This window comes from Pseudophryne corroboree, chromosome 2 (genome assembly GCF_028390025.1).
Source record: "Pseudophryne corroboree isolate aPseCor3 chromosome 2, aPseCor3.hap2, whole genome shotgun sequence".
NCBI lineage: Eukaryota > Metazoa > Chordata > Amphibia > Anura > Myobatrachidae > Pseudophryne > Pseudophryne corroboree.
This window is the reverse complement of record NC_086445.1, coordinates 213,893,889-213,919,946: the sequence shown is the minus strand read 5'-3', so window position 1 is coordinate 213,919,946 and position 26,058 is coordinate 213,893,889. Positions and strand designations below refer to the sequence as shown.

At 47.4% G+C, this 26,058-nt stretch overlaps 1 protein-coding gene across 1 annotated transcript in view; it reads left to right on the top strand.

Moving 5' to 3' along the window:
- Positions 1–9,655: 9,655 nt before the first annotated feature.
- The window catches only part of EEF1AKMT3 (EEF1A lysine methyltransferase 3), a 35,041-nt gene continuing 18,638 nt past the window's right edge, over positions 9,656–26,058 (top strand). Inside the window, exon 1 of the mRNA XM_063952301.1 lies at positions 9,656–10,024. Coding sequence (XP_063808371.1) covers positions 9,851–10,024 — 174 coding nt within the window. The 5' untranslated portion in view covers positions 9,656–9,850. The remainder of the gene's footprint in view (positions 10,025–26,058) is intronic.

The following is a 26,058-nucleotide window of genomic DNA, read 5'->3' as shown; positions in this document are numbered from 1 at the left end:
GACCCCAGCAGCGGAGGCAGCGGAGACTCCATCAGTGGCGGCTGCAGAGACCTCATCACCAGTGGCGGCAGCCGCACAGAATGTAAGGTATCCAAAAATGCCAGCCTGCGTCTTGGATGGGGTCCATGTGGCTGGGGTGGGGAGAGCAGGACAGGGCTGAAAAAAATTAACAAAGTGGGTGCTGAGTGATTACATGTTATTGCTGCCCAAGCTGACTATCACTCATCCTAGGGGGAGCGCTGACAGTATTATAGGAACAGGGACAGTGTTACAGGGATAGTGTCAGAGTTACAGGGATAGTGTCAGAGTTATAGGGATAGTGTCAGAGTTACAGGGATAGTGTCAGAGTTATAGGGGGACGGTCACTGTTATAGTATAAGGTCAGCGTTATAGTATAGGGTCAGAGTTATAGGGACTGGGTCAGAATTACAGGGGGACGGTCAGTGTTATAGTATAGGGTCAGTGTTACAGGGATAGGATCAGCGTTATAGGGCCAGGGTCAGCATTATAGTATAGGGATAGGGTCAGCGATATAGGGATAGGGTCAGCGATATAGGGATAAGGTCAGCTTTATAGGTACAGGGTCAGCGTTACAGGGATAGGGTCAGCGTTACAGTATAGTATAGTATAGTATAGTATAGTATAGTATAGTATAGTGTCAGTGTTATAGGGATAGGGTCAGTGTTATAGGGATAGGGTCAGCGTTATAGGGATAGGGTCAGCGTTATAGTATAGTGTCAGTGTTATAGGGATAGGGTCAGCGTTATAGTATAGTATAGTGTCAGTGTTATAGGGATAGGGTCAGTGTTATAGGGATAGGGTCAGCAGTATAGTATAGTGTCAGCGTTAAAGGGATAGGGTCAGTGTTATAGGGATAGGGTCAGCGTTATAGTATAGTATAGTATAGTGTCGGCGTTATAGGGATAGTGTCAGCGTTATAGGGATAGGGTCAGTGTTATAGGGATAGGGTCAGTGTTATAGGGATAGGGTCAGCGTTATAGTATAGTATAGTGTCAGCGTTATAGGGATAGGGTCAGTGTTATAGGGATAGGGTCAGCGTTATTGGGATAGGGTCAGCGTTATTGGGATAGTGTCAGTGTTTATAGGGATAGGGTCAGCGTTATAGTATAGTGTCAGTGTTATTGGGATAGGGTCAGCGTTATTGGGATAGTGTCAGTGTTATAGGGATAGGGTCAACGGTATAGTATAGTATAGTGTCAGTGTTATAGGGATAGGGTCAGCGTTATTGGGATAGGGTCAGCGTTATAGGGATAGGGTCAGTGTTATACGGATAGTGTCAGTGTTATAGGGATAGGGTCAGTGTTATAGGGATAGGGTCAGGGTTATAGTATAGTATAGGGTCAGTGTTATAGGGATAGGGTCAGTGTTATAGGGATAGGGTCAGTGTTATAGGGATAGGGTCAGCGTTATAGTATAGTATAGTATAGTATAGTATAGTATAGTATAGTGTCAGTGTTATAGGGATAGGGTCAGCGGTATAGTATAGTATAGGGTCAGTGTTATAGGGATAGGGTCAGCGTTAAAGGGATAGGGTCAGCGTTATAGTATAGTATAGTGTCAGCGTTATAGGGATAGGGTCAGTGTTATAGGGATAGGGTCAGCGTTATTGGGATAGGGTCAGCGTTATTGGGGGGATAGTGTCAGTGTTTATAGGGATAGGGTCAGCGTTATAGTATAGTGTCAGTGTTATTGGGATAGGGTCAGCGTTATTGGGATAGTGTCAGTGTTATTGGGATAGGGTCGACGTTATAGTATAGTATAGTGTCAGTGTTATAGGGATAGGGTCAGTGTTATAGGGATAGGGTCAGCGTTATTGGGATAGGGTCAGCGTTATAGTATAGTATAGTGTCAGTGTTATAGGGATAGGGTCAGTGTTATAGGGATAGGGTCAGTGTTATAGGGATAGGGTCAGCGGTATAGTATAGTATAGGGTCAGTGTTATAGGGATAGGGTCAGCGTTATAGTATAGTATAGTATAGTGTCAGCGTTAAAGGGATAGGGTCAGTGTTATAGGGATAGGGTCAGCGTTATAGGGATAGGGTCAGCGTTATTGGGATAGGGTCGGCGTTATAGTATAGTATAGGGTCAGTGTTATAGGGATAGGGTCAGCGTTATTGGGATAGGGTCGGCGTTATAGTATAGTATAGGGTCAGTGTTCTAGGGATAGGGTCAGCGTTATTGGGATAGTGTCAGTGTTATAGGGATAGGGTCAGCTTTATAGGGATAGGATCAGCGTTATAGTATAGTATAGGGTCAGCGTTATTGGGATAGTGTCAGTGTTATAGGGATAGGGTCAGCGTTATAGTATAGTATAGTATAGTAATAGTATAGTATAGTATAGTGTAGTGTCAGTGTTATAGGGATAGGGTCAGCGTTATAGGGATAGGGTCAGCGTTATAGTATAGGGTCAGTGTTATTGGGATAGGGTCAGCGTTATTGGGATAGTGTCAGTGTTATAGGGATAGGGTCAGCTTTATAGGGATAGGGTCAGCTTTATAGGGATAGGGTCAGCGTTATTGGGATAGGGTCAGTGTTATTGGGATAGGGTCAGCGTTATTGGGATAGGGTCAGCGTTATAGTATAGTATAGGGTCAGTGTTATAGGGATAGGGTCAGCGTTATAGTATAGTATAGTGTCAGTGTTATAGGGATAGGGTCAGTGTTATAGGGATAGGGTCAGCGTTATAGTATAGTATAGTGTCAGCGTTATAGGGATAGGGTCAGTGTTATACGGATAGGGTCAGCGTTATAGGGATAGGGTCAGCGTTATAGGCATAGGGTCAGTGTTATAGGGATAGGGTCAGCGTTATAGGGATAGGGTCAGCGTTATAGGGATAGGGTCAGTGTTATACGGATAGGGTCAGCGTTATTGGGATAGGGTCAGCGTTATTGGGATAGGGTCGGCGTTATAGTATAGTATAGGGTCAGTGTTATAGGGATAGGGTCAGCGTTATTGGGATAGTGTCAGTGTTATAGGGATAGGGTCAGCGTTATAGTATAGTATAGTATAGTGTCAGTGTTATAGGGATAGGGTCAGCGTTATTGGGATAGGGTCAGCGTTATAGGGATAGGGTCAGCGTTATAGTATAGTATAGGGTCAGTGTTATTGGGATAGGGTCAGCGTTATTTGGATAGTGTCAGTGTTATAGGGATAGGGTCAGCGGTATAGTATAGTATAGTGTCAGTGTTATAGGGATAGGGTCAGTGTTATAGGGATAGGGTCAGGGGTATAGTATAGTATAGTATAGTGTCAGTGTTATTGGGATAGGGTCGACGTTATAGTATAGTATAGTGTCAGTGTTATAGGGATAGGGTCAGTGTTATAGGGATAGGGTCAGCGTTATTGGGATAGGGTCAGCGTTATAGTATAGTATAGTGTCAGTGTTATAGGGATAGGGTCAGTGTTATAGGGATAGGGTCAGTGTTATAGGGATAGGGTCAGCAGTATAGTATAGTATAGGGTCAGTGTTATAGGGATAGGGTCAGCGTTATAGTATAGTATAGTGTCAGCGTTAAAGGGATAGGGTCAGTGTTATAGGGATAGGGTCAGCGTTATAGGGATAGGGTCAGCGTTATTGGGATAGGGTCGGCGTTATAGTATAGTATAGGGTCAGTGTTATAGGGATAGGGTCAGCGTTATTGGGATAGGGTCGGCGTTATAGTATAGTATAGGGTCAGTGTTATAGGGATAGGGTCAGCGTTATTGGGATAGTGTCAGTGTTATAGGGATAGGGTCAGCTTTATAGGGATAGGGTCAGCGTTATAGTATAGTATAGGGTCAGCGTTATTGGGATAGTGTCAGTGTTATAGGGATAGGGTCAGCGTTATAGTATAGTATAGTAATAGTATAGTATAGTATAGTATAGTATAGTATAGTGTCATTGTTATAGGGATAGGGTCAGCGTTATAGGGATAGGGTCAGCGTTATAGTATAGTATAGGGTCAGTGTTATTGGGATAGGGTCAGTGTTATTGGGATAGTGTCAGTGTTATTGGGATAGGGTCAGCGTTATTGGGATAGGGTCAGCGTTATAGTATAGTATAGGGTCAGTGTTATAGGGATAGGGTCAGCGTTATAGTATAGTATAGTGTCAGTGTTATAGGGATAGGGTCAGCGTTATAGTATAGTATAGTGTCAGTGTTATAGGGATAGGGTCAGTGTTATAGGGATAGGGTCAGCGTTATAGTATAGTATAGTGTCAGCGTTATAGGGATAGGGTCAGTGTTATACGGATAGGGTCAGCGTTATAGGGATAGGGTCAGCGTTATAGGGATAGGGTCAGTGTTATACGGATAGGGTCAGTGTTATACGGATAGGGTCAGCGTTATTGGGATAGGGTCAGCGTTATTGGGATAGGGTCGGCGTTATAGGGATAGGGTCAGCGTTATTGGGATAGGGTCAGCGTTATAGGGATAGGGTCAGCGTTATAGTATAGTATAGGGTCAGTGTTATTGGGATAGGGTCAGCATTATTGGGATAGTGTCAGTGTTATAGGGATAGGGTCAGCTTTATAGGGATAGGGTCAGCTTTATAGGGATAGGGTCAGCGTTATTGGGATAGGGTCAGTGTTATTGGGATAGGGTCAGCGTTATTGGGATAGGGTCAGCGTTATAGTATAGGGTCAGTGTTATAGGGATAGGGTCAGCGTTATAGTATAGTATAGTGTCAGTGTTATAGGGATAGGGTCAGTGTTATAGGGATAGGGTCAGCGTTATAGGGATAGGGTCAGTGTTATACGGATAGGGTCAGCGTTATAGGGATAGGGTCAGCGTTATAGGGATAGGGTCAGTGTTATACGGATAGGGTCAGCGTTATTGGGATAGGGTCAGCGTTATTGGGATAGGGTCAGCGTTATAGTATAGTATAGTATAGTATAGTGTCAGTGTTATAGGGATAGGGTCAGCGTTATTGGGATAGTGTCAGTGTTATAGGGTCAGCGTTATAGTATAGTGTTATAGGGATAGGGTCAGCGTTATAGTATAGTATAGTATAGTGTTATAGGGATAGGGTCAGCGTTATAGTATAGTGTCAGTGTTCTAGGGATAGGGTCAGCGTTATAGTATAGTATAGGGTCAGTGTTATAGGGATAGGGTCAGCGTTATAGTATAGTATAGGGTCAGTGTTATAGGGATAGTGAATAAATTATGAAAGCGCTGTCCAATAACAGAGTATTTATTAAACAATTAAGATGAACCATAAAATCACATTTAAAACCACATATACTCAATATTTCTTTTACTTAACACTCTCTTTCAGAGATCATACAAGACAATAATAGCACTTCATGTAACAATTTCAGCTGTACGGGGTGGATACACTTGCAATATCAGCATACTATGTTGCAATTATTTAAACTGAATGTATCCACACCAATACAATTCTCCACAACATGCGCTGGGATGATTCTGCAGTCTCCTGTGACTAATAAATATTTACATTTTAAATGACAGTTCCAAACAATTCCAGAGGATAGCAATATTGATATGCCCCAATCTCTGGTATAATATTCTTGAAACTTGGATACGCTTACCGAATGAATAGCTCTCCTGCTTTGGAGAGGCAGGTCCAGTTCCAATTGATGGTACGGACGGCGTCCCCGTCGGAGGCTATCGGCTGGCGTGCCGGTCCACTACTTTGTGCACTTTCCGGCTTCACTGCACTAGGGATGACTACAGGAGTAGCTGATTCGGCAATATGTAATTGGCAGCCGCGCCGTTGGCTGGGTGCTCATCTCCGTCGCTTGATTCTCCGGTGGCTCTGGTGTGCAGGATTTTACAGACCGCCTCCCAGTACTTATATCCACATAGGGACTGCAGGAGTAACTAGTTCAGCAATATGTTAAGGCGACCGCGCCTTTGGCTGGGCGCTCGTCTCCGTCGCACAGCGTCTATTCACTGGAGATAGGAGAGGAGGCATGCCAGCAGCTCACAGAGCGCTGGGCATGCCTCCTCAGTGACGAAAACGGGGTGTGGATCACATTCACGGGCCCTCCCGCAAAGGCACGCCCCTTTTAATAGGCCATACCCCTTTTATGGGCGCGCGCTTCGCACGTGCATATATTTCACTCTTTCAGAGTTACAAAAGTTGGGAGATATGCCATATAGTCACTGGAGTGAGCGCCTAACAATGAAGGACACGCCCCATTGTGGCAATAGACACACCCATAGGTGGAGTCAGACGCACCCTTTGGGTCGAGCATGAAACGAAGCATTCTGCTTACACCTACAATCTCCCTGAAACTAGTTTTCAAAAGTAGGCAAGTATGCTTTTCTGTTGGGGTAAGAGGGCAGCATAGCACCTGCTGTGTGGTGTTCGGGGGAGTGCAGCGCAGGTGAGTCTCTCCCGGGTTAAGAGTGGATTGGTGAGGAGATACAGGGCTTTGGGATAGGGTGGGGGAGCTAGGAATGCAGCATGGAGTCATTGGGGAGAGACAGACTGTGGAGTTTGTGGGGGAGGAAGGAGATATATATATATATATAATATATATATATATATATATATATATATATATATATATATATTTATTCTGTTGCCCTTTGATAAATAGATACTATAGATAGATCTGATGGGGCCCCAGAGATATCACTGTACTGGGCCCCAAGATTTCTGTTGCCAGCCCTGCTTGCACCAACCCTATGGCAGGGGCGGTTTATCTGTCTTAGTATGGCCTCCAAGGTGAGTGGTTGAGTGTCTCTGTACGATACCAGTAGCGGCTTCAGCACACACCAAACATCAGCAGCAATGTGAGCTTCACAGCTGCCGCTGCACCCAGGATGCAGCGTTCGGCTTCACTTCTCCTTCTAAGCCTGCCCTCAGACTCCTGTAAAACTAGCCAATGGGAGTCTGGGGGTGGGCTTAGAAGGAGAAAGGATGCCAAATGCTGCGTTCCGGATGCAGCGGGGGCTGTGAAATGCACAGTACTGCTGATCCCCAGGGACAGGCAGCCAGCACATATATTACATACAACATTGCATTTATGTTTATATATGCTAACGGGCCTCCTCATGCAGTGTGGTATGGGCTGCACGAAACCACTTTCACTGATACACCCCTGACACTCCCAAAACATGTCAATAAGATGAACATCTCTGTGCGTGCGCTAAACCACCTCCCTGTCACCGCCCAGGAATGAACATTGCATTTTTAATACACTGGGGGTCATTCAGGTGCGGTCGGAGGTGCACATAGGGCTGTATGGTAATGCAGCAGGAGGCATGTATTACAAGCAGACGCCTCCTACTGAAGTAGTGATCCGACCTGCGTCCAAATGGAGACCGTCGCCACCTCCTCCCCACCCCCGAAACAGCATCAGACTATCAATCAATGATAGTCTGATGCAGGCTTGCGTCCTATTCCACAGAACCTGTTCGTGCATGCGCAATGTACCAAAAATTGGTACGTTCCAAATAGGGGCGCAGGTGTAACCGCATTTGAATGACCACCACTGTGCTTAAGTGTGACTGATAACACAACTGTGACTGTGTACAGACACAATCAGGAAGCATGCGCAGTAGCAAAACATTGCTCTACTATGTCAGACATCGGCAGTGTGCAAACCTCTGAATCAGACCCTTTGAACTTATATTTCCACCTAAATCTGAATTTTCACTTTGAGATGCAATAAAAGTGTTATATATTGCAAATCATTGGATCATGGCCAAAGGTCATTTATGTCTTTGTGAGCAGATGAACTATGACATATATGGAGTGCTTTGGATACACCAGGAATATTTATTAGAATGCATTGCCCTAGTGCAGTAGTTCCCAAAGGTTTTTGAATAACGGCGCCCTAGAGTATCAGAATTTTTTTCATGGTACCCCTAGGCCAAAAGTTTCTTATTGTGAAATTTAGAAAGAAAATTTAAATTAAGTAAACTGTGTTTCTATGTCATCCTTAAGTTCGATTGTGTGATGACGGACAAGATTTGCTTCTGTTTATCCATATATTTTATGATTGGAAGCCACCAGCCCTGATTTTGCCTATTACATTGACCATAAATAAGTTGAATTGGTCCTGTGCCACCAATCCAAGGCACCCCTGCAAGTGCTCCGAGGCACCCCAGGGTGCTACGGCACACAGTTTGAGTACCACTGCCCTAGTGTATATTACATATATCTCTGCAGAAATAAGCTTTTCTGTTACTATCATATCTCTGCTGATACAGCTGTATTTTACACGCAAAACGTAAAAACAAGAAGATATAAACAAACAATTAACTTAGACTGGGTACATATTTCAATATATTGTTTGAGTGATTGATGAAAGATATATTGCTTGTGCATTGGCAGGTGTTAACAACTTATTTCATATCAGGTCAGCCGTGCAGAACAGCCGATGATGATATATTATGCTAATATATAGGTACAGTACATCTGGCTATGTGTGCGGTTGACCGTGCTATAGGTTGGCTGCAGCAGCCCTGAATAAGACATCGCAAGTGGTTCTGCGCAAGACATTTTGTTATTGGATTATTGGATGCGAGGCACGCGAAGTGGAATCCCCAATAACCAGCCCCAGGAGAACCACTATCAGACTGTAACACACGTGTCTGCGATGTTATCACGGACCCCATGTGTTATCAGCCGATAACGGGTATCGGGTGATTTACTGCACGGTAAAAACGGGCTGTAATTGGATAGCCCGATAGCATTATTGAGTTCAAAAGCCTGTTTTACCGTGCAGCAAATCACTGCAATAGGACACCGCCCTTAGTGAGGGAGATTATTCTAAGCATGTGTGACACCAAATGGTTTTAGTAACTGGTGTCTAATGTAGGTGACTGCCGTCACATTGTACTGGGTGTGGAGGCGGCGCTGGGGATGACATCATCTCCGTGCCGCCTCTCCCTATACCGTGAACGGATCCCGGGTCGCATTGACCCGGCAACCCGTTCACACTGCACCTGACCATGAATTTAACCCAGGAATAACACTGCTTTAGGAATTCGTCATGGCCCCTTTCACACCGCACAGTAACCCGTGTCCACCCGGCAATATACCAGGTCGATACCGGGCTATATTTGTGGTGTGAAAGGGGTATGAGAATTCCCATGAATTATCTGTTAAAGCACTTTGTGGCATTTTAGGGTATAGGCCCTCATTCAGCATGGATCACATTTGTAAAATTGCTTGCAGGCAGCTTTGCAAATGCAATCTATAGTAATGCAGATACAGTAGGATGTGTTACACACCTCCTTGCTGCATTTGTGATCAGAGTGCTGGGACCGCATCGCCTGGGATCAACATTGCGTTTGCGACAAGTTCTCCGCAGGCTGCCAGCTAAGTAAGCCCCAGCTTACTCAGGCAGGACATCACAGGGGGCCTTGCAAGCCAAGAAATCTGTGTCCAAGACACAGACCTAGGCCTCGCCACTCATGGAAAACGTTTCCGAAAACGCTGACCGTCTCCGGGCCGCCTCCCAAATGTCAATCAGGCAAAGGCTATTGGAAAAATGCGAGCCACACGCAGGACCTGCTTTGCAGGTGTGCAGAATGGATCCTACGCCTGCCCAGTTTTCCGATAATCAGCAAACCACATGCAATCCATACTGAATTAGCCCCATAGGATTACAGTATATTTAAAAATTGCTAAGAATCGGATAGATGTTATGGAGTCTATCCAGCACATTTAGGGTCAGATTTCTTACGGCCATGGCAGCCTGCTTACTACCTCATGCTAATGCGAGGATACACCCATCTATGCCAACCTGCAGCAGCTGGCTGTGTGCTGCGGGCTACGGGAGGATGACGTGGACTAGTGAAGCAGCAGCAGGCAGGAAGTGCGGCTGAGCTGCAGCATGGTGGCGGAGATCTCCCCGGCTGTTTTCAGCAATGCACTACGAGGAGGAGATGAGCGACCTGATGGAGGTGCTGCCGCGGGATCTGGCCGCTATATTCTCGGACACGTACACTGAGGAGGAGCGCTATATGTTCTGCGGCCAGGAGCTGCGCATCACCCAGCACTATGGAGCGAATCTCGGGGTGGCAGCGCAGGTTTGGGACGCTGTAAGTAGGAGGCGGGCGCTCCGTGCAGCGGGGGTTGTTTACAGTATTATTGTACGTATATCCCGGGAAGCAGCATAATGAGGAAGGGGATCCCACTGAATCTAGCATCTACCATCCTACAACTGCTGGCTGCAGGGCCAGGGGAAGCGATGGAGCCCGTGCTATGTTGTGCTGTAACTGCAGAGCACTTCTTATTCAAGCTCTAGCTTCTTATTCACTTCTTATTCGAACTCAAGCTTCTTATTCAGATCATTCAGTTTTGCAAGGGTTAATGAGTCTTGGGTAACAAATTTGACACCTGAAATCAACATAGTAGGTTCACTTACATATGACCCACTTGTATTTTGCCTGGCCCAACGCTGTTTTGGGCATGAAATACACTGGCAAAGTGGGCACAAACACCATTTTATAAATTGCCATTTTGAATAAGTAGCTGTAGTATTGCAAGGGTTATCCAGTCTTGGGCCACAAATTTGACACCTGAAATCAACAGAATGTGGTCACTTACATATGACCCACTTGTATTTTGCTTGGCCCAACGCTATTTTGGGCATGAAATACACTGGCATAGTGGGCACACACACCATATTTTACCATTTTGAATAAGTAGCTGTAGTTTTGCAAGGGTTAACTAGTCTTGGGCCACAAATTTGACCCCCAAAAACAACAGAGGGTGGTCACTTGCATGTGACCCACTTGTATTTTGCCTGGCCCAACGCTGGTTTGGGCATGAAATACACTGGCAAAGTGGGCACAAACACCATAACTTACGATTTTGAATAAGTAGCTGTAGTTTTACAATGGTTAACTAGTCTTGGGCCACAAATTTGACACCTGAAATCAACAATTCGTGGTCACTTACATATGACCCACTTGTACTTTGCTTGGCCCAACACTGTTTTGGGCATGAAATACACTGGCAAAGTGGGCACAAACACCATATTTTGTTCCTAGTTCCGAAACCGAATGGATCCTCCCGGCCCATTCTAAACCTCAAGTCTTTGAACAATTTTGTGAAGGTTTCCAAGTTCCGTATGGAAACCCTTCACTCTATTGTTCTGGCTTTGGAGCCCATGGACTATATGGTATCTATGGACACACAGGAAACTTACCTACATATACCTATTGCCATATCGCATCAACAAAACCTGCGGTTTGCTATTGGCAACCTACATGATCAATTCCAGGCTTTACCTTTTTGCCTGACCACGGCTCCGCAAATCTTCAACAAGGTCATGGCGGTTATGACTGCCCTACTCCGCCGTTAGGGTATCAGGATCCCACCAGGTCTGGACGATTTGTTTATCCTGGGAAACTCCCCAGAGGTTCTCCTCCGTCGTCTGGAACTGACAGTCCAATTTCTGCAAGCCCACGGGTGGCTCATCAACTGGAAGAAATCCTCCCTGGTCCCTGCTCAGAGCATGGTGCACCTGGGGGCATTGTTGGACACACTCAACCAACGGTTGTTATGGTCTCAGGAGAAGGTCCTGAAGCGTCAGGACAGTATACAATACTTCCTTTCTCGCCCATGAGTGTCGATATACTCGGCGATGCAAGTACTAGGCCTCATGGTGTCGGCTTTGGACATGGTGGAATATGCTATGTTTCACTCTCACCCTCTGCAGAAGCTAATCCTTGCCAAGTGGGACGGCCTGCCTCACCGGATCAGATCTCACATGATATCCTTGACTCCAGAGGTTCGTCTGTCACTGACCTGGTGGCTACAGGACCAACAATTTAGCAGGGGTCGTCCCTTCTGGATCTCCAACTGGGTCCTTCTGACGACGGATGCCAGTCTGCGGGGTTGGGGTGCAGTGTTGAAACTACATTCTCTTCAGGGTCGGTGGACCAGGGAGGAATCTCTCCTCCCGATAAATATTCTGAAGTTGCGGGCAGTGTTCAATGCTCTGAAACTTGCCCTGACTCTGGTACAGAACAGGCCTTTCTCTATCGTCCTAGTGGATGCTGGGGTTCCTGAAAGGACCATGGGGAATAGCGGCTCCGCAGGAGACAGGGCACAAAAAGTAAAGCTTTAGGATCAGGTGGTGTGCACTGGCTCCTCCCCCTATGACCCTCCTCCAAGCCTCAGTTAGATTTTTGTGCCCGGCCGAGAAGGGTGCAATCTAGGTGGCTCTCCTAAAGAGTTGCTTAGAAAAGTTTAGCTTAGGTTTTTTATTTTACAGTGAGTCCTGCTGGCAACAGGATCACTGCAACGAGGGACTTAGGGGAGAAGAAGTGAACTCACCTGCGTGCAGGATGGATTGGCTTCTTTGGCTACTGGACATTAGCTCCAGAGGGACGATCACAGGTACAGCCTGGATGGTCACCGGAGCCTCGCCGCCGGCCCCCTTGCAGATGCTGAAACGAGAAGAAGGTCCAGAATCGGCGGCAGAAGACTCCTCAGTCTTCTTAAGGTAGCGCACAGCACTGCAGCTGTGCGCCATTTCCTCTCAGCACACTTCACACGGCAGTCACTGAGGGTGCAGGGCGCTGGGAGGGGGGCGCCCTGGGAGGCAAATGTAAACCTATTTTTGGCAAAAAATACCTCACATATAGCCTCCGGGGGCTATATGGAGATATTTAACCCCTGCCATAATCCGTTAAAGAGCGGGAGACGAGGCCGCCGAAAAAGGGGCGGGGCCTATCTCCTCAGCACACAGCGCCATTTTCCCTCACAGAAAGGCTGGAGGGAAGGCTCCCAGGCTCTCCCCTGCACTGCACTACAGAAACAGGGTTAAAACAGAGAGGGGGGGCACTAATTTGGCGTAAGAAATATATAAAAAAGATGCTATAAGGGAAAACACTTATATAAGGTTGTCCCTATATAATTATAGCGTTTTTGGTGTGTGCTGGCAAACTCTCCCTCTGTCTCTCCAAAGGGCTAGTGGGTCCTGTCCTCTATCAGAGCATTCCCTGTGTGTGTGCTGTGTGTCGGTACGTGTGTGTCGACATGTATGAGGACGATGTTGGTGAGGAGGCGGAGCAATTGCCTGTAATGGTGATGTCACTCTCTAGGGAGTCGACACCGGAATGGATGGCTTATTTAGGGAATTACGTGATAATGTCAACACACTGCAAGGTCGGTTGACGACATGAGACGACCGACAAACAATTAGTACCGGTCCAGACGTCTCAAAAACACCGTCAGGGGTTTTAAAACGCCCGTTTACTTTAGTCGGTCGACACAGACACAGACACGGACACTGAATCCAGTGTCGACGGTGAATAAACAAACGTATTCCTTATTAGGGCCACACGTTAAGGGCAATGAAGGAGGTGTTACATATTTCTGATACTACAAGTACCACAAAAGAGGGTATTATGTGGGATGTGAAAAAACTACCGTAGTTTTTCCTGAATCAGATAAATTAAATGAAGTGTGTGATGATGCGTGGGTTCCCCCCGATAGAAAATTATTGGCGGTATACCCTTTCCCGCCAGATGTTAGGGCGCGTTGGGAAACACCCCTTAGGGTGGATAAGGCGCACACACGCTTATCAAAACAAGTGGCGGTACCGTCTATAGATAGGGCCGTCCTCAAGGAGCCAGCTGACAGGAGGCTGGAAAATATCATAAAAAGTATATACACACATACTGGTGTTATACTGCGACCAACGATCGCCTCAGCCTGGATGTGCAGAGCTGGGGTGGCTTGTTCGGATTCCCTGACTAAAAATATTGATACCCTTGACAGGGACAGTATTTTATTGACTATAGAGCATTTAAAGGATGCATTTCTATATATGCGAGATGCACAGAGGATATTTGCACTCTGGCATCAAGAGTAAGTGCGATGTCCATATCTGCCAGAAGATGTTTATGGACACGACAGTGGTCAGGTGATGCAGATTCCAAACGGCACAAAGGTGTATTGCCGTATAAAGGAAGAGGAGTTATTTGGGGTCGGTCCATCGGACCTGGTGGCCAAGGCAACTGCTGGAAAATCCACCGTTTTTACCCTAAGTCACATCTCTGCAGAAAAAGACACCGTCTTTTCAGCCTCAGTCCTTTCGTCCCTATAAGAGTCATATCTGCCCAGGGATAGAGGAAAGGGAAGAAGACTGCAGCAGGCAGCCCATTCCCAGGAACAGAAGCGTTCCACCGCTTCTGACAAGCTCTCAGCATGACGCTGAGACCGTACAGGACCCCTGGATCCTACAAGTAGTATCCCAGGGGTACAGATTGGAATGTCGAGACGTTTCCCCTTCGCAGGCTCCTGAAGTCTGCTTTACCAAGGTCTCCCTCCGACAAGGAGGCAGTATGGGAAACAATTCACAAGCTGTATTCCCAGCAGGTGATAATTAAATTACCCCTCCTACAACAAGAAAAGGGGTATTATTCCACACTATATTGTGGTACTGAAGCCAGAAGGCTAGGTGAGACCTATTCTAAATCTAAAAAAATTTGAACACTTACAAAGGTTCAAATCAAGATGGAGTCACTCAGAGCAGTGATAACGAACCAGGAAGAAGGGGACTATATGGTGTCCCGAGACATCAGGGATGCTTACCTCCATGTCCCAAAATTGCCCTTATTACTAAGGGTACCTCAGGTTCGTGGTACAGAACTGTCACTATCAGTTTCAGACGCTGCCGTTTGGATTGTCCACGGCACCCCGGGTCTTTACCAAGGTAATGGCCGAAATGATGATTCTTCTTCGAAGAAAAGGCGTCTTAATTATCCCTTACTTGGACGATCTCCTGATAAGGGCAAAGTCAAGGGAACAGTTGGAGGTCGGAGTAGCACTATCTCGGATACTGCTACAACAGCACGGGTGGATTCTAAATATTCCAAAATCGCAGCTGATCCCGACGACAAGTCTCCTGTGCTTAGGGATGATTCTGGACACAGTCCAGAAAAAGGTGTTTCTCTCGGAAGAGAAAGCCAGGGAGTTATCCGAGCTAGTCAGGAACCTCCTAAAATCAGTGCATCATTGCACAAGGGCCATGGTAAAAATGGTGACTTCCTACGAAGCAATTCCATTCGGCAGATTTCACGCAAGAACTTTTCAGTGGGATCTGCTGGACAAATGGTCCGGATCGCATCTTCAGATGCATCAGCGGATAACCCTATATCCAAGGACAAGGGTGTCTCTCTCCTGTGGTGGTTACAGAGTGCTCATCTTCTAGAGGGCCGCAGATTCGGCATTCAGGATTGGATGCTGGTGACCACAGAGGCCAGCCCGAGAGGCTGGGGAGCAGTCACACAAAGAAAAAAATTTCCAGGGAGTGTGATCAAGTCTGGAGACTTTTCTCCACATAAATATACTGGAGCTAAGGCTAAATTTATAATGCTCTAAGCTTAGCAAGACCTCTGCCTCAAGGTCAGCCGGTATTGATCCAGTGGGAAAAACATCACGTAAATAGACAGGGCGGCACAAGAAGCAGGAGGGCAATGGCAAAAACTGCAAGGACTTTTCGCTGGGCGGAAAATCATGTGATAGCACTGTCAGCAGTGTTTCATTCCGGGAATGGAAACTGGGAAGCAGACTTCCTCAGCAGGCACGACCTCCACCCGGCAGAGTGGAAACTTCATCGGGAAGTTTTCCACATGATTGTAAACCGTTGGGAAATACCAAAGGTGGACATGATGGCGTCCCGTCTGAACAAAAAACGGGACAGGTATTGCGCCAGGTTAAGAGACCCTCAGGCAATAGCTGTGGACGTTCTGGTAACACCGTGGGTGTACCAGTCGTTGTATGTGTTCCATCCTCTGCTTATCATACCTAAGGTACTGAGAATTATAAGACGTAGAGGAGTAAGAACTATACTCATGGCTCCGGATTGGCCAAGAAGGACTTGGTACCCGGAACTTCAAGAGATGCTCACAGAGGACTTATGGCCTCTGCCGCTAAGAAGGGACTTGTTTCAGCAAGTACCATGTCTGTTCCAAGACTTACCGCAGCTGCGTTTGACGGCATGGCGGTGGAACGCCGGATCCTAAGGGAAAAAGGCATTCCGGAAGAGGTCATTCCTACCCTGGTCAAAGCCAGAAAGGAGGTGACCGCACAACATTATCACCACATGTGGAAAAAAAATATGTTGCGTGGTGCGAGACCAGAAAGGCCCCACGAAGAAATTTCAACTCGGTCGATTCCTACATTTCCTGCAAACAGGAGTGTCTATGGGCCTCAAATTGGGGTCCATTAAGGTTCAAATTTCGGCCCTGTCGATTTTCTTCCAGAAAGAATTGGCTTCAGTTCCTGAAGTCCAGAAGTTTGTCAAGGGAGTATTGCATATACAACCCCTTTTGTGCCTCCAGTGGCACTGTGGGATCTCAACGTAGTTCTGGGATTCCTCAAATCACATTGGTTTAAAACCAGTCAAATCTGTGGTTTTGAAGCATCTCACATGAAAAGTGACCATGCTCTTGGCCCTGGCCTGGACCAGGCGAGTGTCAAATTGGTGGTTTTTTTTCTCAAAAAAGCCCATATCTGTTTGTCCATTTGGACAGGGCAGAGCTGCGGACTCGTCCCCAGTTCTCTCCCTAAGGTGGTGTCAGTGTTTCACCTGAACCAGCTTATTGTGGTGCCTTGCACCTACTAGGGACTTGGAGGACTCCAAGTTGCTAGATGTTGTCAGGGCCCTGAAAATATAGGTTCCAGGACGGCTGGAGTCAGGAAAACTGACTTGCTGTTATCCTGTATGCACCCAACAATCTGGGTGCTCTTGCTTCTAAGCAGACTATTGCTAGTTGAATGGGTAATACAATTCAGCTTGCACATTCTGTGGCAGGCCTGCCACAGCCAAAATATGTAAATGCCCATTCCACAAGGAAGGTGGGCTCATCTTGGGCGGCTGCCCGAGGGGTCTCGGCTTTACAACTTTGCCGAGCGGCTATTTAGTCAGGGGCAAACACGTTTGTAAAATCCTACAAATTTGATACCCTGGCTAAGGAGGACCTGGAGTTCTCTCATTCGGTGCTGCAGAGTCATCCGCACTCTCCCTCCCGTTTGGGAGCTTTGGTATAATCCCCATGGTCCTTTCAGGAACCCCAGCATCCACTAGGACGATGGAGAAAATAAGAATTTACTTACCGATAATTCTATTTCTCGGAGTCCGTAGTGGATGCTGGGCGCCCATCCCAAGTGCGGATTATCTGCAATACTTGTACATAGTTACAAAAATCGGGTTATTATTGTTGTGAGCCATCTTTTCAGAGGCTCCGCTGTTATCATACTGTTAACTGGGTTCAGATCACAGGTTGTACAGTGTGATTGGTGTGGCTGGTAGGAGTCTTACCCGGGATTCAAAATCCTTCCTTATTGTGTACGCTCGTCCGGGCACAGTATCCTAACTGAGGCTTGGAGGAGGGTCATAGGGGGAGGAGCCAGTGCACACCACCTGATCCTAAAGCTTTACTTTTTGTGCCCTGTCTCCTGCGGAGCCGCTATTCCCCATGGTCCTTTCAGGAACCCCAGCATCCACTACGGACTCCGAGAAATAGAATTATCGGTAAGTAAATTCTTATTTTTTCAAGTACAATTGGACAATGCTACCACGGTGGCGTACATAAACCATCAAGGCGGCACTCGAAGCCGCATGGCAATGTTGGAAGTGTCAAAGATCCTTCACTGGGCGGAACGCCATCTGCCAGCCATATCGGCAGTGTTCATTCTGGGGGTCCTCAACTGGAAAGCGGACTTCCTCAGTCGTCAGGACATACACGCCAGAGAGTGGAGCCTTCATCCTGAAGTATTTCAACTCCTAGTAGACAAGTGGGGTCTACCAGATGTAGACCTGATTGCATCTCGACACAATGACAAGGTTACGGTCTTCGGAGCAAGAATAAGGGATCCTCAAGCAGCGTTCGTGGACACACTGGCAATTCCATGGAACTTTTGGCTGCCGCACGTGTTCCCTCCGGTGTCACTCCTGCCCAGGGTAATAAGGAAGTTCAAGCAAGAAGGAGGAATCCTACTTCTACTCGCTCCAGCATGTCCCAGAGTACATTGCTTCTCAGACCTACAGGGTCTCTCGATAGAGCGTCCTCTTTTACTTCCACAATGCCCAGACCTCCTAGTTCAGGGCCCCTGTGTCTACTAGGATTTGGCCCGTCTGGCTTTGACAGCGTGGCTCTTGAAACTTCCGTCCTGAGTGACAAAGTTTTTTCTGAGGCGGTCATTCAAACAATGTTGAAAGCCTGTAAACCAGCTTCGGCTCGGATTTATTATAGAGTCTGGAATTCTTACTTCACCTGGTCTGCGGCTAAGAATTATGATGCATACAAGTTCAGTACTGCAAAACTTTTGGCATTCCTGCAACAGGGCCTGGACTTAGGCCTTCGTCTGGCCTCCCTCAATGTTTATATTTCAGCCTTGTCAATATGGATTCAGAGAAAAATTGCGTCTCTGCCTGACGTTCATACTTTCACTCAGGGTGTTCTAAGGATTCAACCTCCCTATGTCCCTTCGGTGGCTCCTTGGGATTTGTCTGTTGTTCTAGATGCCCTGCATGAGGCTACATTTGAACCTCTTGAGTCTGTGGACCTTAAGTGGCTTACGCTTAAGGTCTTGTTTTTGCTGGCTATTGCCTCTGCTAGACGGGTTTCGGACGGTGCCTTGTCATGTCGGTCACACTTTCTGATTTTTCACTGTGACCATGCGGTTCTTAGAACTCGCCCTGGTTCTTTACCTAAGGTAGTGTCATCTTTCCACCTTAGCTAAGAGATTGTGGTTCCGGCCTTTATCTCTCCTGATTTGTCCTCCAAAGAGCGGTATTTGGATGTGGTACGGGCTCTCCGTATCTACGTGAAGAGAACCGCTTCCCTTTAGGATATCGGATTCTCGATTTGTTCTTTTTGGTTTTCATAAACGTGGCTGGCCTGCTAATAAGCAGAACTTGGCCAGATGGATTAGAATGGTGATTGCACAAGCTTATGTACAGGCTGGTCTTCCAGCTCCTGCAACTATCAAGGCCCATTCTACTCGGGCTGTTGGACCTTCTTGGGCGGCCTGCCGTGGCGCCTCCCTCGAAAAATTGTGCAAGGCGGCTACGTGGTCCTAAGTGAACACGTTCATTAGGTTCTATGCCTTTGATACTTCCGCCTCCCTGGATGCTTCCTTTGGACGCGGGTTTCTTGTGCCCGCTACACTGCATCCCCACCCATGAGGAACTGCTTTAGGACATCCCCGATATTATCCCCTGTGGAATACTAGTGTACCCAGCTGCAGAAAAGGAGATTTATGGAAAGAACTTATCCTTTGTTAAATCTCTTTAGGCGAGGTACACTGGATTCCACAGGGCACCCACCCTGAAGCACTTAGTTTCTTTGGGTTTGTATGGCATTAGCCGCTGGTACCTTCTCCTGTTGTGAGAATGTGGGTCTCTGTGGCTACTAACTGTTGTCATATCTTTTACCTGCTACTGTATTGGACTGGTTAACAAAACTGAGCTCCTGTGCATGCAGGCGGGGTTATAGAGGAGGCGGTGCAAGGCATCCTGGGAACAGTCAAAGCTTTAGCCTGTTGGTGCCTCGGATCAATATCCAACTCTACACCCCGATGTTATTCCCTGCGGAATCCAGTGTACCTCGCAGAAAGAGATTTAACAAAGTTAAGTTCTGAAAATAAATCTCCTTATCAGATTCTTATATAGCGCATAAAATTCCGTTGAACTTTACAATTGTAAACAACTGTGAAAAAACAAAACTGGGTAAAAACAGACAGATATAAGGTAGGAAAAATGTACAAACAAAAAACTAGTTAACCCATGCAAAACTACAGCTACTTATTCAAAATGGTAAAATATGGTGTGTGTGTGTGTGCCCACTTTGCCAGTGTATTTCATGCCCAAACCAGCGTTGGGCCAGGCAAAATACAAGTGGGTCACATGCAAGTGACCACCCTCTGTTGTTTTCGGGGGTCAAATTTGTGGCCCAAGACTGGTTAACCCTTGCAAAACTACAGCTACTTATTCAAAATGGTAAAATATGGTGCGTGTGCCCATTTTGCCAGTGTATTTCATGCCCAAAACAGCGTTGGGCCAGGCAAAATACAAGTGGGTCATATGTAAGTGACCACCCTCTGTTGATTTCATGTGTCAAATTTGTGGCCCAAGACTGGTTAACCCTTGCAAAACTACAGCTACTTATTCAAAATGGCAATTTATAAAATGGTGTTTGTGCCCACTTTGCCAGTGTATTTCATGCCCAAACAAGCGTTGGGCCAGGCAAAATACAAGTGGGTCACATGCAAGTGACCACCCTCTGTTGTTTTCGGGGGTCAAATTTGTGGCCCAAGACTAGTTAACCCTTGCAAAACTACAGCTACTTATTCAAAATGGCAATTTATAAAATGGTGTTTGTGCCCACTTTGCCAGTGTATTTCATGCCCAAAGCAGCGTTGGGCCAAGCAAAATACAAGTGGGTCATATGTAAGTGACGACTCTATGTTGATTTCAGGGGTAGAATTTGTGACCCAAGACTCATTAACCCTTGCAAAACTAAATTTTCTGAATAAGAAGCTGGAGCTCGAATAAGAAGCTGGCCGAATAAGAAGCTAACTTCAGCATCGTCTCCAACTGTACCTTTTTGGCAGGTACAGTACCTTTTGTTATGGTCTGTACCTGCTAAAAAAAAAAAAAAGGGCTTTGTACCGATTTTTGATTCTCCAACTTTACATTGAAAGTATAGGAAAGGAGGGCATGGTCACGCCCCTTTACACGTGACCACGCCCCCTTTCTTAATTTGAACCGGTTTTCATGTGTAAAATATTGGAGGGTATGAACGTGTACAGTGTGTGTGAGGGCCAGATGCATTAAGCCTTGGAAAGTGATAAATTGCATGATGATAAACTACCAACCAACCAGCTACTGTCATTTTTCAACCCAGCCTGTAACATGGCAGTTAGGAGCTGATTGGCTGGTTCTATTCATGAAGCAGTAAAAAGTGTGGCGAAGTGAGCCAGTGGAGAAGTTGACCATGGTAACCAATCAGCATTGAAGGAAGATTTATAATTTGCATACTATACAATTGTATGGAGTAGCTGATTGGTTCCCATCGGCAACTTCTCCACAGGCTCACTTCTCCACTCTTTTCACTGCTTCATGAATAGACCCCTGTGTACATCTCTACTTTGCTTTGTATTGTTACTTTATTCACACATTCCCTAGGACACACTATGGGGTCAATTCAGAGAGACAGAAGGGGGCGAGTTGCCAGTGTAATGGCATGAAAATATCTCCAGCAGTGGCCCACTCTTGCCCCAGACTCATTAATTTTTTTTTTTATATAATTTTTTTTTACACGCAGTCTTATGGAACTGCAAACAAAACTGCAAGTTCTGTGGTACAATAAGTGCAGCATATAGCCGTGCTTACTCGTGGTTGCAAATAAATCGCATCAACATTGACTCCTATTATCACATTCTCATACTTCACAACTGTTCTGAATGGGAGGTAATGCCCAAATCAGACCAGAATGTTAGGAGGTTCTGCTATGTAATCAAAAGGTAGATTTAGGCTGGTCAACATTAAAATCTTGCATATTGGAAGCACCGTTCATGTCGGTAACACAGTAATGTGAATATGCCACCTCTTTGAGACATGCACCCACATTTGTCACAATTAAAGAGTTGGGAGTTATACATTTCCTTTGGCGGACCATATCCTGCCAGTCATCCTCTGCGGCAGGGCACATTCTGCCAGGCATCCTCTGCGGTGGGGCACATTCTACCAGGCATTCTCTGCGACGGGGCACATTCTGCCAGACATCCTCTGCGACGGGACACATTCTGCCAGGTATCCTCTGCGACGGGACACATTCTGCCAGGTATCCTCTGCGATGGGACACAATCTGCCAGGCATCCCCTGCGGTGGGGCACATTCTGCCAGGCATTCCCTGCGGTGGGGCACATTCTGCCAGGCATCCCCTGCGGTGGGGCACATTCTGCCAGGCATCCCCTGCGGTGGGGCACATTCTGCCAGGCATCCCCTGCGGTGGGGCACATTCTGCCAGGCATCCCCTGCGGTGGGGCACATTCTGCCAGGCATCCCCTGCGGTGGGGCACATTCTGCCAGGCATCCCCTGCGGTGGGGCACATTCTGCCAGGCATCCCCTGCGGTGGGGCACATTCTGCCAGGCATCCCCTGCGGTGGGGCACATTCTGCCAGGCATCCCCTGCGGTGGGGCACATTCTGCCAGGCATCCCCTGCGGTGGGGCACATTCTGCCAGGCATCCCCTGCGGTGGGGCACATTTTGCCAGCCATCCCCTGTGGTGGGGCACATTCTGCCAGCCATCCCCTGTGGCGGGACACATCCTGCCGCGCATATCCTGAAGCGGAACAAATCCTGCCGAGCATCCCCTGCAGCAGGATACATCCTGCCACCACTGACATGCGGTGAGGTTAATGGCTGGTGAGGCACTGGCTAGTATCAGAGCAAGATTTACTGTACCAACTACTCCATATACAGTTCATCCCCTCTACAGCAATCACAGTCCTATAGGCGGACAGTCCTGAGATAACACTACATGACTCCTCACAGATCACACTGCATCCACAATGTGCCACAGGGTTACATAGCACAGAGGGGGCACAGGGGAACAAATGACACAGTGGGGCAGCACATGGCACAGGGTAATACGTCAGAGTTGGGCACAGGGTAACACATGGCACAGTGCGGCACAACATAGCAGATGTCATGGCACAAGACAATACATAGCAAAGAGGGGCATAGGGTAATGCATTGTACAGGGTAAGACATGGCACAAGGGGTATATTGTAATACATTGCAGAGGGGGCACAGGGCAAAACAATGCACAGGGTAATACATTGCATATGTGGGCACAGGGTAACTTGGCACAGGGGGAACAAGCTAATAGCACAAGGGGCAGAGGGTAACACGGGAACACATGGAACAAGGTATTACATTACACAGGGTAATACATAAAACAGGTGGTACACAAAGTAACATATGGCCCAGATGGAGGGGGAGGGCTCTGCCAGGGGACGTTATAGAGAGACAGGAGGAGGAGAAGGACAGGCACAGTAGCTGGTGGTAGCAGGTTGCTAGGTGACACCATGCAGGAGTACTGGGAGGGCCAGGTGCACATACTACTGCCTCCTGTCTCTGGTTTGCGGCAGGACTTCAGCTGTTACTGGGTCCCACTTCCGATGCCTGGGTACGGGAAGTCGTCACTCGAGGTTACACCGTATCCTTCAAGAATCGTCCCCCTTATCGATTTTGCCAGACGGACGTCCCTTCGGATCAGATGAAAGCAAAAACTCTTCATCCGGTGGTACAGTCCCTCCTGAACACAGGAGTGCTAGTACAGGTGCCTCTGGCTCATAGAGGCAAGGGGTACTATTCACCGCTATTCCTAGTCCCAAAACCGAATGGGTCCTCTCAGCCCATTCTCAACCTCAAGTTCTTAAACAAATATGTGAGAGTCTCCAAATTTCGTATGGAAACCCTTCGCTCTATTGTTCTGGCTTTAGAACCCGCGGATTATATGGTCTCACTGGACATACAGGATGCTTACCTGCATATTCCTATTGCAATGTCGCATCAGCAGTATCTGAGGTTTGCTATTGACAACCTCCATTACCAATTTCGGGCGTTACCTTTTGGATTGACCACGGCCCCGCGAGTCTTCACCAAGGTCATGGTGGTAATGACGGCTGTACTCAAGGGGTCAGGATCCTCCCGTATCTGGACAACTTGTTGATCCTGCGAAATCCCCAGAAATTCTCCTACGCCATCTGGATCTGACGCTCCAGTTTCTGCAAGCCCACGGGTGGCTCATCAACTGGAAGAAATCTTCCCTGGTCCATGCGCAGAGCATGGTGCACCTGGGGACGTTGTTAGATACTCACAACCAGCGGTTGTTCTTGTCTTAGGAGAAGGTCCTGAAACTTCAGGACAGGATTCAATGCTTCCTATCTCGTCCGCAAGTGTCGATACATTCGGCGATGCAAGTGCTAAGTCTCATGGTGGAGTACGCTCAATTCCATTCCCACCCCCTACAGAAATTGATTCTTGCCAAGTGAGACGGCCTGCCTCACCGGATCAGGTCTCACATGATCTCCTTGTCTCCGGAGGTCCATCTGTCACTGAGCTGGTGGCTTCAGGACCAACGATTAAGCAGGGGTCGTCCCTTCTGGATCTCCAACTGGGTCCTTCTGACAACGAATGCCAGTCTGAGAGGTTGGGGCGCGGTGTTGGAGCAACACTCCCTTCAGGGTCGGTGGACCATGGAGGAGTCTCTCCTCCCGATAAACATTCTGGAACTGCGGGCGGTGTTCAATGCTCTGAACTTGACCCAGCATTTAATACAGAACAGACCTGTTCAAGTACAGTCGGACAATGCCACCACGGTGGCATACATAAATCATCAAGGTGGCATTCGAAGCCGCATGGCAATGAGGGAAGTATCCAGAATTCTTCAGTCGGCAGAACGCCATCTGCCAGCCATATCGGCGGTGTTCATCCCGGGAGTCTTAAACTGGGAAGCGGATTTCCTCAGTCGTCAGGATGTACACGCCGGAGAGTGGAGCCTCCATCCAGAAGTATTTCAACTCCTAGTGGACAAGTGGGGCCTCCCAGATGTGGACCTGATGGCGTCTCGACACAATCACAAGGTTCCGGTCTTCGGAGCAAGGACAAGGAATCCTCAAGCAGCGTTCGTGGACGCTCTGGCAATTCCATGGAACTTTCGGCTGCCGTACTTGTTCCCTCCGGTGTCACTCCTGCCCAGAGTAATAAGGAAGTTCAAGCAATAAGGAGGAATCCTACTTCTGATCGCTCCAGCGTGGCTCAGACGGCATTGGTTTTCAGACCTTTAGGGTCTCTCGTTGGAGCCTCTTCTTCTGCTTCCACAACGACCAGACTCCCTCGTTCAGGGCCCTTGTGTTTACCAGGATTTGGCCCGTCTGGCTTTGACGGCGTGGCTCTTGAAGCTTCCGTACTAAGCGCCAAGGGTTTTTTTAAGGCGGTCATTCAGACAATGTTGAAGGCCCGTTTGCCGGCTTCTGCTCGGATTTACCATAGGGTCTGGAATTCTTACTTTGCTTGGTGCGCATCTAATAATCATGACGCTTACAAGTTTAGTACGGCCAAACTATTGGCCTTTCTACAACAGGGTCTGGACTTAGGCTTTCGTCTGACCTCCATCAAGGTTCATATTTCTGCCTTGTCGGTTTGGTTTCAGAGAAAAATTGCCACCCTGCCTGATATTCATACGTTCAGGGCGTGTTACGGATTCAACCTCCTTACATCCCGCCTGTGGCTCCTTGGGATCTGTCGGTGGTTCTGGAGGCTTTGGGTGCCTTGTTTTGTAGGTCCCCCTATCTGATTTTCACTGTGACCGGGCGGTTCTTAGAACACGTCCCGGGTACCTACCTAAGGTGGTGTCTTCTTTCCACCTTAATCAGGAAATTGTGGTTCCGGCCTTTGTCTCTCCTGAATTGTCTTCCAAAGAGCGGTCTTTGGATGTGGTACGGGCTCTCCATATCTATGTAAAGAGGACAGCTACCATCAGGAAGTCTGATTCTCTTTGTTCTGTTTGGTTTTCACAAACGTGGCTGGCCTGCTAACAAGCAGACCTTGGCCAAATGGATTACAATGGTGATTGCACATGCTTATGTACAGGCTGGCCTTCCAGCTCCTGCTACCATCAAAGCCCATTCTACTCGGTCTGTTGAACCTTCTTGGGCGCCCCGCCGTGGTGCAACCCTTGAACAATTGTGCAAGTGGCTACGTGGTCCTCAGTGAACACGTTCATAAGGTTCTATGCCTTTGATACATCCCAGGATGGTTCCTTTGGACGCCGGGTTCTTGTGCCCGCTACAGTGCATCCCCCCCATGAGGAACTGCTTTAGGACATCCCCTATGTTATTCCCTGTGAAGCCCAATGTACCCCGCAGTAGAAAACGAGATTTACACAGGGCGCCCACCCTGACGCACTTAGCTTCTTTGGGTTTGTATGGCATTAGCCGCTGACATCTTCTCCTGTCGTGAGAATTTGGTGTATGTGGCTACTAACGGTTATCGTCTCTTTTTGCCTGCTACTGCATTGGGCTGGTTAACAAAACTG